Below are 18,030 nucleotides of genomic sequence, written 5' to 3' on the forward strand. Positions count from 1 at the left end.
CTGGGAAAATTTAATCCAACTGTCTTTCAATACAATTGGACTGTGACCCTTAAAAATAGCCAAAGGACGGCTGGGGAAATGTGGGTGGCACCAATATCTTGCATCAATTAAAGGCAGCTGCAATTCTACATTAGCATCATTGTTTAAATCTCCTTAATATGGAAAATTAGCTTCAAGTTTTCATATTAAACAAACTACAAGTTCTTGGTGAATTTTTGCATTTACATGTTACGCTTCATTGATTTTCTTTTAATGTGCTCTCAATGTATACTGTAAAAGCAGGACTCACATTTATTTGAACTTCCAAGACTGAATGAAAAATTAGATTCTAGGGAGGGATAAGATTGCATTAATTCCAGATTCAATGGATATATTTTTTTACCCAACAGAAAATATTCTGGCCTTTAGAATACAGATTAATAATATCAGAAATGTTTAACATGAAAAGCCAGCACTAAAAGGACTTAGGAAATAGCTGTACAATGCTCTTTTATTCCTCGTTTCAGACAAGTAGTATAAAGCTCAGAATGAATAACAACTTCTTAAAAGTTGCAAGCTACTTAGAGCCAGAGCCAGATCTCCTAATTCAATGTTTAACACGCTACTCTCAGTAACAGTTCAACTAGACAACCACTGGGGGTCTTCAGAGTAGAAACTTCAATACTTATGCATCTTTTGTGTATGTTTACAATCTCTCAGTGGTGTTTATTTCAGACTCAAAGGAATCCTGAGGGTTAGAACTACCTACAGTCATCAATTCCATCTGCACTCTTGACTACACACAGCCAGCACATCATTGTTAAAGAGAAAACTATGAGCTGTGAGTTTGCCAATGCTAATTGAACAGAAAGTAGTCAATTCAGATGAGCTTTAGTCTTCACACTCATTTAGTCATGCTTGTATTTTACTCATTCAACCAACATTTACTTAGCAACTACTGGATGCTAAACAATCTACTCTGTGCTTCTAGGAACAACAGAGAAAACACAGGTCAAATTCTGCACTCACAGAATTTACAATCAAGTAATTGAAGCAAAAGATATTTTTACAAGTGAATCAAATAATTTCAGTGTACCAGAGCGCTATTGAAGAAGCTAAGTTGGAGGGTAATAAGGGGAGTTTCTATTTGTAGCAATGTGACATAGACTATGATCTCTATAATGAGAAATAGACAACCACATGAGAATCCGGATGAGCGTTCCAGGCAAAGGGAAAGGCCATGCACAAGGTAACGATGTGGGAACAAATGTGGGATTTTGCAGCACCACAGTGCACAAGAAGCAGCAAGGGGGCAGAGATACATGCTGATAAAGGATTTGAATTATTTTGCCTAAGATGAGGAAGACAAATCATCAAGTAGGAAATGAAACTGAATACCCACTCTTGATTTTATTATATGTAGGTAGAACAAACCTCTGTAATAGTAAAGCACAGCAATTCAAAATCAAGTGTAATATACTTATTCCAAATGCATATGGGAAATAAAGTTGTTCAGGTAAGTGCTAAAGTATGTCTTTGCTAATAAGAAAAAAAAAAAAAAAACAATAGTTAAGGCATTTTGACCACCTGGAACTCATAACTGCATTCTGTTGAAAGCCAAATGGGTCTATAAATATACAACTGTCTGGTTTATTTTCTAAAATCTGCTACATATTAAAGTTGAACCTAATCAAATGACAAAATGTTCTTTCAATGATATGCATTTATTTTGCATTAGTGAAATCTATTTATATAATATGGGCTTCATATTTGTTATATGTAAAAACAGCATATATGTATGTGTGTGTGTGTGTATAGATAAATAGATAAATAATTTATTAGAGAATTAGGTATCCATATTAGGTTAAATGTCCATACATTTAAAAATAAAGACCATGGGTCACTTGAGATTGAAGGACATGCATCAAGCATATGAAATCCTAACTTTGCAACTAGCTGTCTGTGTTACCAAGTTTCTAATCCTCCTTGAATCTCATGTCTTTTCTCAAAAATATAGGTAAGTATGCTTTGGTATACTATGGTTGAGGAGGAAATGAACCAAGAATTTCTAAGTATCTAATGCAAAGAACAAACATAGTAAATTTCAGTGTTTTTACTCCTCCAATGTATTTTTTTAATAAGAAAGTAGTAACTACAATATGAAAAATACAATTATACAGAATGCATTTGTCTCTTAATCAAAATTTCATGGTGCTGCTCACATAGAGAGAAAGGTAAGACAAAGAAATGGTTTCTAAAGCTTTTTATATGTCAAATTCTAAATTAAGACCTTGTGTTTCTAATTGTTCTGCTGCCTGGAACCATCCTATTTTGACTGTTTTGCTTCTCTATAGTTTTCAGTGTGTTTCCTTCATCTCAGACACACACGTGCCCAAACACAGTAAATCACAGTTAATTGCATGTCTTAAATTAAAAGACAAAAATAATGCACAATTAATTGGGGGAAATTGTCAGTTGGCGAATGAGTCTCGCTCATTACACTCCCTGCACAGGATGTACGCCAAGTGAGCATTCCAAGCTAGAAGAATCAGCCCAAGACACCAAGGGGAGGGGCCTGGGCTCAACCCTCTGCAGAGCAGTCTGGGCGGAAGAACCAAATGCTTGTAGCACATACAGCTTTCACTACAAAGATGCTCAGTAAAGGATTGTGCCAATTAGAAAGAACTAGAATTCTCATTGATAAAGGATTGAAGATTGACTAGGTTGTGGGCAATAAGCATGACAATTCTGCCATTCTTAATAACATAAGAAAAGGCATACTCTTATATGAAAAATTCTTGAAAAACAGTATTTCATTTTTTAAGGATAGGTAATAAACACATGAGGCAGGAAATGAGAGGAGGAATAGAAGGAGGAGGAGAAAGGCACTGGAAAATTCATAAACAAAATTGTTAATATTGTCATTTCTGAGTTGTTCATACTTTCCAAATTTTCTAAAAACATTGTTTAAAAATTAGATTCTAAGTTGTTTCTCAATCCAGTATTATAAAACATCAGTTTTTATTAGTATATAATAATCATACATTACAGTGGGGTTCACTGGCATTCATATATATACATAAAATAATTTCCTTCAATATACTCCTCAGTACTTTCCCCTCCCTCCCCTCATACCTCCATTTCCCTTCCTCTACAATTCTGGTCTTTATTCTACTAATTTACACATATATTGTTTTTCATTGCTGCATTACAACTATACATAAAAGTGAATTCAGTGTGGTATATTCATTTTATTCTCCAGTTCTTCCCCTTCTCCTCTCTTCCTCCCTCCTTCTTGATCTCCTACCTCTCTTATACTGATCTTCCTTCTGTTTTCATCAGATCCCTCATTTTATTCCTTTTTTTCTCTCTAGCTTCTGTATATGAGGGAAAACATTTGTCCCTTAACTTTCTAAATGTGGTTTATTTCACTGAGCATGATGTTATCCAATTTTAAAGATTCATTAGAATCTTTTAAGACAAACTTACCTGGCTATTATAATATCATCATTTTAAAATTTAAAAATAATTTCCAATAAGCACAACCATACAATCCTATTGTATCCTTGGCTATACAGACAAACCAATTCTATGAAAATATATTTTAAAAATACACAAAAACATGTTCAATACAATTAAATGTCAATATAATAATTTATTACAATAAACACCTTATAGTATATTGGCATGCCATAAAGAAATCACTGTAAGTTCCTTGTAATTTACTCACACTGACAAATCACAAAATATATTCACAGGAAAATTAATACCTCTGAATTTGAGGAAAAGTAAACCTTCTCACCCCAATGCATCTACCCTGCCATTATTTTCTACAGTCTAGTAGCCTTTTATCTAGCCACTTAGAATAATCTTGATGCTAAATCTAGAAACAACAACACACACACACACACACAAACATACAAACACAGTTTCATCATTTTTTATCAAAGTGGGTAAATACAAAAAAGTTTTGTAATATATCACTAGTAATGGTAACTTTCCCTTTATTTCACTTTTGGAAGAAAAAAATACAAAAAGCCCAACAGAATACATTCATTCCAAAGTCATTCAACCATCTGCTAACCTTGAAATACAAAAATAATCATTTCTGCCTTCTTTTATTTATTGGGGTTTGGACTGGGAAAAGATAATCATATTTCAGCAAAAGCCCATATCACAACCTCAGGCATCTATGTCCCAAGGGTAATATTTTTATTCCATTCTTAATGGAACGATTTTCTAATCAGAATATGTATTCAAACATAATTGAGGTAATGCAATGTCAACACGTGATGCTGTCATCAAGCAACATCCCCCAGTGCTGGGAGTCAACTGAACAGAATGTCTGGTGGGAAACAGAGCCTGAGCAATGCAGCAACATAAGCCTTGGCCAAAAAAAAAAAAGGGAGGTAGCAAACAGGACACAAGAGATCTGAACCCCTTCAGATGCTCAAAGCCATGTGTGGAGGAAAGTGTCTAAGCTGGAAGAGGCCAATCTTAAAACTTCTTAGGAAGGACTGATTTATAATAGGCCCATTAGAACCCCAACTTTTAAATAGAAATGTGCCTACAATTATAATGTAAAAAAATATTTGATACAAAAGTCATTTTTGGAAAGGTCATGCTGTCCCTAGATTTCTAAGTTATAAATCCTTAGGTAGCATACATTATTGATTACTATATATCCTACAATGCCCTGAAATGGCTCATTTGACTTTAAATTTCTTAAATTTTGAAAAAAAATTTGTAATTGATGAAGTTCAGTGATGAACTATCATATCCTTCTATTTTTGAGTATACTTGACATTATCATAATAAACAGTTAAAAAAAAAGATGTCCTTGAGTATATTTTATGCTCAACATTTTACTGCCATTTCCTTTGGAAACATATATTGAGATCTGATGCTTATAGTTATTTAAGTAAGCAGCCTAGATTTTTAAAAAATCCATCCACCATTATGTTTTATGTTATATTAAAAAAGAAAAAAAATCTTCTTTCCAGAAAAAAATTTACCATGCTCTATGATGACAGAAGTGGTGCACCTAACAAATGCAGTGCCACCATCTGCCTGGCACTTTCACCGTGTGACAAAATAGACTGGTAATTAACTGCTTTCCTACCGAAATCTGCCAGCTTCAACTCCCCCGTGTCACTGATCAGAAGATTCTGTGGTTTCAGGTCTCTGTGCAAAATATAACGCTGGTGGATGTAAGACAGCCCTCGCAGCAACTGAAATAAAAACAACTGAAAAAATAGGGAGACAAAAGTTAAAACCTGAATTCAGACAAATGCCAGTTTCTATATATAGTCTGACAAATACTTGAATTTAGAGAAAATGGATACCTATCACTAAATTTTCTACCAAATTATTAAATAGAATGTACCAGGATTAGCATGTAAATCCCTAATCCACTAAGAAATAAGTCTGGAAATTGCTAACAACCTATTATATTGGAGAGATCTGCATTCTCATCTATGCTCTACAAATTGAGCAAAATGTAAAAAAAAATCAGTTCTTTACAATATTTTATTTTTCCAGGTCTAAAATGATGTATAAGAGAGACATCCATAATATTATAACACATAAAAGAGTACTGTTTATGTAAATGTGTACATATTTAATTCCATAGAAATGACATAAACATGGCACCCATGGATTGACCCATTAACATGCTTTAAGGAAGAGAAAGATAAGATGACTTTAAATAATTAAAACAAAAACAGTCACATGGTCCAATTAATACTCTACTGTAATTATACTGCTCTTGCACATATGGCCATAGAGATTAGGCTATTGCCTAAAGACAGACATGTACCTTCACTAATTACAGAGCAGCCCTATCCTAATGGGGGAAGGAATAGAAAACAGAGACGTAAAGGATTCAAAGGCAACACTTGGGTGAAAAATAACTTGATGATTAATGGCTTTCTCTGTGAAATTGCATCTTATCAAATGTCTATATTTTGATAACAAAATGTATGATTTGCTAGACTTCCCAGTATTCTGTTTATGAAAAAGAGATTATTGTAAAACTATGTACTTGCTAAATTATTCTAATTGACATGGTATTTTTAAAAAATCAATCTCCTAAAACAAAAATGAAAAACCAATGTTCTTACTTCTGCCCACATAAACTTGAGTACAAAGTTTATGGTGTGAGCCACCCCACTATAGGAACTGTGGCTAGAACTCAACACATGCAAACAATATGTTGATAAGTCTATATACTGGGTATTAACAAGCCAGTTTCAAGGAAGTTTTAAAGACAAAAGATAGTATAAGGATTCTGAAATACTCAAATGAAAAAGATTACCAAATCCTTGGCCCTGGGACCTAGCATTTCTGGAATGTTCTAACTAACTAGAGTCAATGAAAACCAAGATATATATATATATATATATATATATATATATATATATATATATATATATATATATATATATTTTAAAGAGAGAGAGAAGAGGGAGAGAGAAATTTTTTTTTAGAGAGAGAGAGAGAGGAGAGAGGGGGGAGAGAGAATATTTTTTAATATTTATTTTTCAATTTTCGGTGGACACAACATCTTTATTTTATTTTATGTGGTGCTGAGGATCAAAACCAGCACCCCATGCATGCCAGGGGAGCGTGTTACCACTTGAGCCACATTCCCAGCCCAAGTAATATTTTTAAGAGGGAAAAATACCTTGAAATAATAGTAAGATTAATTCTTCACAAAATCTTTGTGTGTGACAATTTGCATACCAGGCAGTGATGGCCTGGTATCATATTTCAGAGTGTAAGTATTAAGAAGTAGAAGTCTGTTCAGTTAGTCTATATTAAAATACTGGCTGAAGGACTAACATTTCTCTGGACTTCTCTTGCTCTCAAATCTTTCTGAATAGTGGATGGAAAGATTTAAGTTAACACCAGCCTCATTCCTCACTTTTAGTCCACCCCACATCCTGAAGCTTAGAGTTTAAAATATTATAAGAAAAAAAATATGTATTTAGTTTAAAAAGGAAAAAAGGTGACTATTACCTCAGTGACAATTAATGAAGTAGGTGCTATTATTATCTCCATACTAGTGATAAGGAAACTGAGTACAGTTTCTGAAGATCACACAGCAATTAAGTGGCAGAGCCAGGGCTCAGACTTTACTACAAAGTTTATGCCCTGAACCACCCCACTATAGGAACTGTGGCCAGAAATCAATACATGCAGACAATATGTTAATATAGAAGCTACTTCCTCCAACTGCTAGGACAGAACATGGATATCTAATAGCCCAGTTTCCAAGGCTACTGAGCTCACTGACTCCATATTGGTGCTCAGTCATTGTAACTCTAGATTCCTGGCTTCCAGCAACCTTCCTCCACTCCCCCCACACCCCAACACACACATACAGCTTGCTGTTTCTCAACTCTGTACTTTTGTTCTTGCTTTTAAAGCCCCCTCTCTCCCTGATATACTAATTTCCATGTACACTTCACTCTCTCCTTAGGAATCCCTCCTCTCTGGAGCCCTCCTCCCTATCCCTCTCTTCAGGCTCTCAGCCCCATGCCTACAGGTTGCCACAAGGTGCTTCTCTGTGCTCCCAATGCAGCTTCGCACACATCTAGCACAGTCAAATTTACCACCTTCATAAACTATGTACACAGTCAGCACTCCTGTGCCAGTAATAGGATTATTGAACTGAATTTAGAGACATCTGGATGGTGGCAGATAAAAAAAAAAAAAAAATAACAGAAAGGAAACCCAAGAATGGAATTTTCTAGAAGCTAAGGGAAGTGGGTAGATCAAGCAGTATCAAAGGACTCTTGTTTTAATACCTTTGCTAATTAGTGAAAATATATAATCCTTATGCTAATCCAGAGCTATTCAAATCAGATATCATGTTAAAGGAGATTAGGGAAGTCAGTATAAGGAAAGGATGCAAATAAACACTCCAGTTATAAGTGTACACAAGCCCCAAACATGAAAAATAGAGCCCCAACAAATTTTTAGTTCTTTGAGCAATGAAGAAAGTAAGTCAGAATAAATCTCCATAGAATATACTCACTGGGGGTTTATAAAGTGCTAACCAAAGTATCACATGCTGTCATGCAAGGGGAATGCAAAGATGAATAGAAATAAGATGTGGTTCCCGGACTCGAGGAACTCACAGTGTGCTAAGTATGACAAACATACAAACAGATCACAGACAAAGGTGATGCACAGCAAGTAAACTGAAAGCACAGAGGTATCTAATGACAATGAAGTATTAAAACTGATCTAACATTATAGGGAGAAGAGACTGAAAAAATGGTAAACCAGAAAACTTGCCACTCCAAAACCAGAATTCATTACCTGTAATATTTAAAAAGGAAACTGAATTGAGTATTCACTAGACACAGAAGTAGAAAAGATATGTAAAACCCCTGTTGCTATACCAAGGGGAAAAATTAAGGTGACGAAACAACGAGCCATTACATAAATTCACAAGAAAAACTTAAACAAATAAGACAATATATGAAACCATGAAATGACCAACTTATCATCATAAAAGCAATTAAAGACTTCACTATTAGAAAACTAGACACTTGACAAATAATGTTTTAAGGTGACTAATAGCATATAACGTAAGGGTAGGGGTAGGAAGCATTAAGGAATCAGCACCTTGCTGAATTAAATGAAATGTCCAAGTATTCTATTTGGAAAGATCCATCCAGAAAACCTGAGTCTTACTTGGGGATTTCTTCCTCTAGCTAAGCAGGCAAGAACCTAAATTTATCATCTAAATTTTTAAGAAAGCTACTTCTCTTGCTTGGGGTATAAACAATGACACAACAAGCTATACTTGGTCTTTTGTGAAAAATCAGAGGACACAATGAGAACAAATAGGACCACAAAGAGAAGGCTACACTCAGAGACAGAGTAAAAATCAGCTTTACTGTTAAAACTTGGTAAATATCTGTGGAATCTCAAGTGCTAAAAAGGAAAGAAGGGAGACCAATACTGACTAAAGGCTTAGAGCAAAGACTTTTACATATATTACGTAACCTTTCCATCTATAATCCTGCAGTTCTGCTTTTAAACAAATGAGAAAACTAAAGCTCTAAAGGAAAAGGAAATGCCCTCATGGTACTCCTCCAGCACCTTGTGCTCCTGAATGTCACCACATCTCCTCCAAAACAAGGTCAATGCTTGCTAAGTGCATGGAATTAAAAATATTACTGTATTATAAGGTGAACTCAAGTACACAAAGTCTCAATTAACATGTCATATAATGATTCTTGAATTCACAAATTCTTTTTTTTTTGGGGGGGGGGGGCAGGGATTGAACTCAGGAGTACCTAGTCACTAAGCTATATCTCCATTCCTTTTTAAGTTTTCATTTAGAGACAGGGTCTCTCTGAGTTGCTTAGGGCTCCCTAAGATGCTGAGAGTGGCTTTGAACTCACTATCCTTCCACTTCAGCCTCCCAAGCTGCTAGGATTATAGGCATGCACCACCACACACAAATTCTTGAATATCTGTTTTTGCTATTTAAAACCTTCTTAGAAATAACTAATATGGCAGAAGGCAGTGTCATGTACTGATTGATAAATTATATTTGGAACTATCTTCTTGTCTTCTACTCTAATAGCCAAAAGGTCTTCCTAAGAACAATTTGTTGCCTCAGGATATTTTACTCAATCTTTATAAAAGGAGATTCCTCCCAATCCATCAGTATAATCGCTAATGATTTATATTCTAGTTTGAGTATGTTCAACTTCTGCAATAAAAATGCCAGAGAAAAATGCCTTAGAAAGCAATGACATGATGAGCAGGGACACTTTTGTCATCTATCTTTAGCCCAGTTGTCTTGCCGTCCTCTGCAGGATGCAGTTCCCATGCTCAGTGCCATAGCATATAGTCTTCTTGTGAGAACCCATTAATACTTCATCTATTCCCTTCTGAAACTCTTTAAACTTTAAGCAGGTTGAAAAAGAAAAGACAAGTTATTTCATCACAATTTTTAAGGGAAACTGCTAAAAAGAATAGATTGTTGGATTCAAAATGTTTATTGCCCAAATAACCTCTGGCACAGTGAGCAAGAAGCTTCATAACCTCCCCTCCCATCCATGTCTGAAGACCTAAGATCAGATGTTCTTTTTCTCAATGTCTAGATTGGTTAGGTTCCATGAATAGTCAGAAATATATGGATTATTTAATATATGTGGCTCCACTTGATAGGAGATGAAGAACATCTTACAGATTTTCAAGGCATGAATTCCTTAAAAGAATATCCAAGGTCTTTTAGGGATTGCAGGAGATTAATGACTCGGCTAATAAGAGCTATTAGCAACGGACCCTACCATGATGGCACTATTTCTTACAAAGACAGCTAATCTACTTTTCTATTATCTCGGGGCTATGCTAAACATCCCTTATCTTAGGTTTCTCATTTCCAAAATGACTGGCTGCATCTTAGGTGTCTATAATAGCCATTTACATTGTGAATTTATATAATTCTATAATTTTTGAATAATAGAAATGTAAGAGACTCTGTAAATCAAACAACTGCACTACCATGATAGTAAATCTACCATTTATTGAAGGCTTATTGTGACAGACACTGCAGCTAAGTGTTTTATATTTATCAGATAATTCAATCTTCGCAACATCCTCATAGTTAAAAACGAAAGAAAGGGTCAGAGAAATTAATCAGCCAAAGAGACACATAGAAAATATGAGGTAATATTGATAATTGAATCCATGTTTGTCTTATCAAGATACCATAATTAAAAGGACTGCTACTCAAAAATATGGATACTACTTGATTAGTTAGAAGTTGTATGAGTGCAAGGCTTCAAAATGTGACACTGGCAGATAAGTCAAAATTATATGTAGATAATACATCAAATAAATGTTCTATGTTTAATATTACATTATTTAAAAATCCATAGGCTTCACAAACATTAAACTGCCAATATATCTACCTTTCTAGAAATGTTAATTAGAAACTCTGGGTTCCCAAAATATCTAATGAATGTCATAATATTTTATAATATGTATCAGATAATAACATTATTGCAACACTAGGTCTTCTTCAATTTTTAAAAACCCCAGCATGATTCATCATGATTCAGTCTACTTTGTTTCAAAAGACCTAATGCAAATATTTAATCCTAATTTGTATTATTATACAATACATATAATATGCATCTAAATAGTTTCTATTTTATAAAGCATTATTGCAATTTCGTGTGTTAAATTTTGTGAATAATACTTAAAAAGTCATACAGATATATAAAGGAGGCAGAAGTAAAAACCTAGCTATTCAACATTGGACTTACTTGACAGCATTAAGTGTGTTACTGAGATGGTATAAGACAGTATTTATGCCAGGGCATCATGCCACATATGTATTTTTTAGCAATATACTTATAAATCCAGCTTTTTGGAAAAATGTGTGTAGCAGATAGAGTTTGTCTTGGCAATTTTCTGCCCTTTTTAATTTCATTCATTCTACCTCTGCTTTCTCATTGTATTCCCTCCAGGTCCTGAGATAAACAACATACCATAATTTCTAAATAGATGTAACAAAAATTAATTTATATCTCTAAGATCCTGGAACATTACCACATGTTTTTCTTAAAGATGACAGTTTTTTTCAGGATAATGAACTCCAAAAATGAGACGTTCCGGTACATGACAAACTCCTGAAATGACTGCTTGCAGCTTCCATGATCCTGGGGCTTGCCAAATCAGGTGGCCTTCCATGCCACCTTCCTTCCTGCCTCAAGGCAATGGTGGATAGCAAGCAAGGTATTGCTTTGAGCTTGGTGGTGCCCATGGCGGTGCCCACAGTGAGCAGGCAGTCTAGTCTATATCCTCTGAACCTGGGAGTCTTACGAGGGGTCAGATGGGGCTGAGAGACAGATCCTGTTTTTTTCACATTCTGTGAAAGCAGACCTAGAGCACACACATTTCCAAGCTATGTTAGGATTTGTATGTCTGGAGAAGAATGAAGGGAAGGCTGGGCCTTCCCTTTAATAAAGTTGGTCATCAGCCTAAACTTCGTATTAGGACTAGAAACAGTATTCTAGCTGAGTAGTGACTCTTGAGGACAAGATGATCAAACTTTAGCTGTTGGATTTAATACTGACCCAAAACCATTTCCCAAGAGAAAAACTAAAAGAGTTTTTCTAAGAGACTCAAAAAACATAATATCTTTCATCATTGTCAACTTTCTGTCAGAATTACACAGTTGACATGACTGTTTTATGTGCTTTTTACAACTGCAAATAATCATAACAAAATACAAATTAGAAAAGGAAGAGTCAGAAATTCTTTCTACTCAAATTTCTTTGGGAATGTAAGCTACATTCCTCAAATACAGAGACATTCTTTTCCCACACAATGAAAATGAACAAATATTTTTAGACTTTAAATAGTTTTACTGCCTAAAGTAATCTCTTAGATATTTAAATCATCATGAAATGTCTTAATATTAATTGAGAAGTCTAATATAACTTTAAAAAGAGAGAGATGCAGCCTGAAAATAGGTGATGAATCTTGAGTCTACAGGTCTTAGAGAAAGTTCACCCAAGCAAGCTGTATGTAGAGAAAAACTAATTTCAAAAGGAATGTAATAAAGACTTGCGAATTTAGATACATATGATCAACAACCTCTGTCCATGTCCTTTTAGAGAGGTGTGAAGTAATAGGAATTCATGCATCAATGAGAAAATACCTATAAGCTGTACTGCCTAGTCATATGATAATCATAAAAAAAATTCCTAAAAGTGTGTGTACACTCTATATTCCATGGGCTGGTTTTCCTCCTGGGGTGTCATATCTGTTAGGTAAACATGCAAACAAAGGTGCAGCTACACCTTAAGTCTGCAGAAAGGCAAGGTAAAGCAGCTGGTCTGAAGCTAGAATATATAATGGTGTTTCTCTATTCCCAACAGGTAATCCCCAAGCTGGGTTCTTCCACCTTATAAGGAAAGTATCCTATAACATACTTCTTGTGTTGTTCTACATTTCGTCAATCTTTGGGGTTGATTTCTTTTCAACCGGGTTTTATTTTTTTTAATAAATAAATATATTGACATATATTTTATTCAAAGCCATTTAATCCAAAACCATCAAAAGCAATCAACAAGGAATTGAACTATCATTCATTCATTATGAAATATTTAGTGAGTGTTGAGAATCCATGCTAAGTTCAAAATATAAACAGATAAATAAGACTGCTTCTGACCATAAAGAATTTCATGCTATATCAGGGAAAAAAAACATTTATGAAGATAATTTTCAATGGACATGGGATGTACAAAATATAAAGAAGTAGAGGTATGTCCAAGGCATAAGATGACCAAGAATGAAGCATACCTAGGGAGTTCAGGGTAAGAAACACAATGGATACGGGAGTATAATGACAGCCTTCATAAGTAAAGAAAATGGATGGTTCTGAAAACTCATTTGTTTATATACCATCTGAACTTTCAGAATATTAAAATATTGGACAAAATAATTGATATGCAAATATTAAGAGAAGATATAAGAACCCAACGGTACAGGATTTCAAAAATAACTAGCTTAAATAGATAATCACACTTTTTAATTAATGAACATGTAATGCCATGTGCAAATAGTGAGAGTAGAACAGAGAATGCATCTGGATGCTGGCTGTTATTATTTTTATAACTTATGATTAATTAATTAATGTACTAATGAATATATCCAGTATAGATCATATTTCTGAAAACATTATATTTAACTTGATGTTTTACAGGCTTTAAAGAGTTTCCCAGAAATTGTCCAGGTTAAAAAGTTAGAGAAGAATAGTTATAGAAGTGTCCTAACACAATTGGGTGTTGTGTTATTTAATTATTCTATCATTTCATTATCCATCATAATAGCAGAACTGTGAATGACCATATCAAAGTCAAGAACAGCAATAAGCTGAGATGAAAACTTTTAGGATTTAACATTGCTGTAATGGAGGATACTCTAAAGATCAATAATTCCAACCTTGAGATTTGAACAGATGAAAACATAAATAGGAGGTCGAATAATCTTTTCCTTTACCTAATTCTTTTATAGAGAGATATAAAAGATTATATATATATATATATATATATATATATATATATATATATATATATATATATATATATATATATATATATAAACATACGCATGTGCATGAAAACATAAGCTGGCATAAGAATTCACTAACCTATAATCCAGGCAAGGAAAAAATGAGCCCCCATAGTTTAAATCATGAAAACAACCAAAAAATGACCAACTATATTAACATCTAATGTTAACATAGAGACAGCCAAAGTACTAATAGAAGTTCTATTTTCTTTTTGAAACACTCAGGACTTTGAGATGTACCCATTTTTCATAGTATATCAAACAAGAAAACTTCCGAGTAGCAGAGATATAGTGTGTACATAGACTAAGCTAGGAAATACTACTAAGGGATGCCTAATGAGGTCAAGGAACAAATCAACACAGACAGCCTGCTGACTGTTCATTAGCCACCCTGGAAGAGCCAAAGGTGCCCCACCTCTAACAACTGCCAAACAATAAGAAAGGACCACTGGAGTTCAAGCATGAATATAAGGACATTTTCGACCTGAAAATGCCCTAAGAGGTCATGTAGTTCAGTGTGCACAAATCGATAGACTGTTAATTCATTTCAAAGGTTGCATGAATTTTTGCAAGTTTTTGTATGCGCATGCTTAAAAGCTGAGGTAATCAGTCACTCATTTAATGGATGGGAAAACAATGAGATTGAATCACTGCTAAGTAGTTCTAAATAGAAGTGGGATCACTATTTGTCTTTGCCATTACACTAAGCAATCTCCTATTAGATATTAAAACAATTAACTATAGCAGGAAAAAGACATACAGCTGGGGTCTCCAATCCCTGATTTTCTAAAAGACTTATCATCCCCTGTGTAACCACTCCATAAGATCTCTGTGAGCCCACGTAAAGTGCCCTCCTTTGTCAAAGTGCCACATATAATCTCTGTGATGTCTATGTTCTGGCAATCCTTACAACTGAAATAATTAACTCATGTCCTACAGATACCTGAGAAACCAAAAGTAATCTACCAGAATACTCAAGGGGGAAACTAGAGGACATAAAAATATTTTGAGAATATAAATATCTAAGGACAAGCCTATGTAGTTACTTTACAATGCCTCGTATATAGTTGGTGTTCACCAGATGTTTGTTGAACTGAATTGAACTGTCATATTAAGCATCCAAAAGACTGTCTCTAAATGAGGAAATATTATTACCCAAGAATTGCTTTCCTACTTTTAATCACAGTTTTCCTTAAGCAACTCCAAATATTGATCAATCTTTCAGTTATTCTAAATGGCTTTAAATTTACAAATAGATGTCAGCCTTTTTATATGCTCAATAAATTAGTGCAAGACTTTCTCTCAGTGTTTCTGTTATAAAATTAATATCTCTCCAGTAAGATATTTTGGCTAATGAATAAGAATCTCTCATCAAATTAATAACACCATTAGATTCACTTTCAGATGGTTTAACAATGGTCTTTGGGGTCTAATAACATATTGCTGGCTTGAGCAAGCTGCCACTGGACTGAATATGAATTTGTACTAGGCAAATTCTCCATCTGAAAATTCCATAACTACCGGAAACTAATTGTACAAAAATCTAAATAGTTTCTCCTGCAAAACCTGTTTCTTTTCCTATATTGCCATTTATAATTAGCAGCATTATAATCTAACCATTTCCCCCATCTAAAAGGCGTATAAAACTTTCTTCTCCTTCAATGAAAATATCCAATTAATAAAATATCCAATCAAATACTAATCTTATAAACAAATATCATATTAATGCTTTCCTCTTATTCCAATGGCCATTGCCTCATCACCTTGTGCCTGAGCTCACAGTTCTCCCTATTTCTAAGTGCTCCCTATTCTAGTTTTAACTTCATATGGCATCAAATCCATGTTCAAAAAAATCAATCTGATCATTTCCCACTCAAACTCTTATCAGTGTCATCCTACTGCACTCAAGGAAACTTGGATGTTTACCTAAAAATACAAGTCTTTTGGTTTTCATCTCCAGGAACCCCTAATATCTCCCCTAACATGCTCCTTAAAGCTCCTATTTGACAGATCTTGTCAAGGTCTCCATGTACTACTTATTTTTTGTTTTGTTTATTCCCTTAACTTTGATCATATATTGTTGACACTTTCTCCATCTGGCATGGAAGTTACCTTTCCTTTAAGCTAAATCAAATGCTGCAAAAATCACTTTGTCTGCCCCATATAAATTTAATTGTTTGCTCTCCAATTTGGCACATCTTCCCCATGTCTCTATCATAGCATTTTTTAAACAGATTTGTCTAGTTATTTTATCTCCACCATTTCAGTCTGGCCTTTTTAAGGGTATAGAATCTACCAAATTTACTTTTCTTGCTTATGATATCTAACAAAATAATTAGTACATAATAAGCATAAATATTCACTGAAGAAATAAGTAAATTAATGAATGAAAAAGTACAGAAGAACTAGGTTCCCTCTCCTTCTGTTCATATAATTGGTATAATCATATGAATTTTTCCCTTTTTTACTTTCTAGGCCTTTCACAAGATATTTGTTCCTACATACTTTAATACAATATAATACAAGTAACTTACTATTACTGTCACAGGTGCTAACTTGCTATTACTGTCACAACAAAGTATCACAGAGTAGGTGGCTTAGCAACAGAAATTTATTTCCTCATATTTGTGGAAAGTTCAAGGTCTCAGTTTGGTCATTCTGAGAGCTTTGTGACCTTCTTTTCTCCATACCTTCGCATTGCCTTCAGTCTCTTCCCTCTTTTCATTCTATGGTCCATGTCTAAATTGCCACTGCTGCTGGTTCTTCTTTCCTCTTCTTCCTCCTCTTTCCCCTCTCCTCCTCTTCTTCTTCCTCTTCCTATTCCTCTTCTTCTTCTTTTTTATGTTGTTGTTGTTTGTTTGTTTGAGATTCAAACCCAGGGCCTTGAGAGTGCCAAGTAAGTACTCTTCCATTGAGTTACACCCCTGTATTTTTTTTTAAATTTATTTTAAGGCAAGGTATCACTATGGTATCCAGTCTAGTCTCAAATTTGCAGCCCTCCTGCCTCAATCCCAGATATTATCTGGGATAATATCAACCTGGGTTTTAAAGCACTTCTAGGGAAGAGTGCACTGTTTAATTAGCTGCCCTTGATTCTTTCATTGCATACAAATCGTTAACAAGCAGATCAGCCAAGGATGCCAAGGATGCAAAAGACACATTCTAAATAACTGAAGGCTGGTCCCACATCAAAACCTGAAAATGATCTACTCATTCCCCCAGAATGTCTAACACATTTTGAAATGATTTATAGAATTTTGCTTTTATTTTGTTGTTGATCCCCACTTTCTAGATATGGAAGGTATTTTCTTATGACAAAAAAAATAGGATGAAAATATTTAGAAGAAACCTGGACAGGTGCTGAGACAGGGTGTTGAATTTTTAAAAACATTCTTTAATGGCCAAATGAAACAGTACTATTTCCTAACAGGCAGAATTAAGAAAGATTCTGAAATATTCACAGTTATGCATAGGAGGAAATCATTATGAGCTAAATGAGAGCTCTAATGGAGAATATGGAGAAAATCCAGTGTCATTTGATTTTCCATCTGAACATTAGGAAGTCTCATTTAGGAATCAATTCTTGGAGCCATCTGTATAAGACAATCTTAATTTGGCATAACATTATTCTGTCTGTTATACACCTGCTTGTGCTCTGGACTATGAAAGAAAAAATAGAAACTTTTCAACCACAACAAACCTCAGATCTTTATAATTAGTATCTTTATTGAAATAAAAGACAAACGTCAGCTTTATGCCAATACGAGTTCAGAATCTTCAGAGAATAAAGCAGGGAGTTCAAAATCTTCGGTCATTTTCAATTATTCAAAAAATAGCAAATGTGGTTTTGCAGGGAACCTTCTAGAAAAGTCATTATACCATGGAAACTGAAGTATATTACATAGAAACACAGGAAGATTCAATCTCATCATGGTA

At 34.3% G+C, this 18,030-nt stretch overlaps 1 protein-coding gene across 4 annotated transcripts in view; it reads right to left on the reverse strand.

Moving 5' to 3' along the window:
- Positions 1-18,030, reverse strand: part of Cdk14 (cyclin dependent kinase 14) — a 767,749-nt gene that overhangs the window by 286,379 nt on the left and 463,340 nt on the right. For all 4 annotated transcript variants that reach the window (XM_071612068.1, XM_071612070.1, XM_071612062.1 and 1 more), the window contains exon 8: positions 5,102-5,225. In XM_071612068.1, the coding sequence (XP_071468169.1) occupies positions 5,102-5,225 (124 nt within the window). The remainder of the gene's footprint in view (positions 1-5,101; positions 5,226-18,030) is intronic.

This window comes from Marmota flaviventris, chromosome 1 (assembly GCF_047511675.1).
Source record: "Marmota flaviventris isolate mMarFla1 chromosome 1, mMarFla1.hap1, whole genome shotgun sequence".
NCBI lineage: Eukaryota > Metazoa > Chordata > Mammalia > Rodentia > Sciuridae > Marmota > Marmota flaviventris.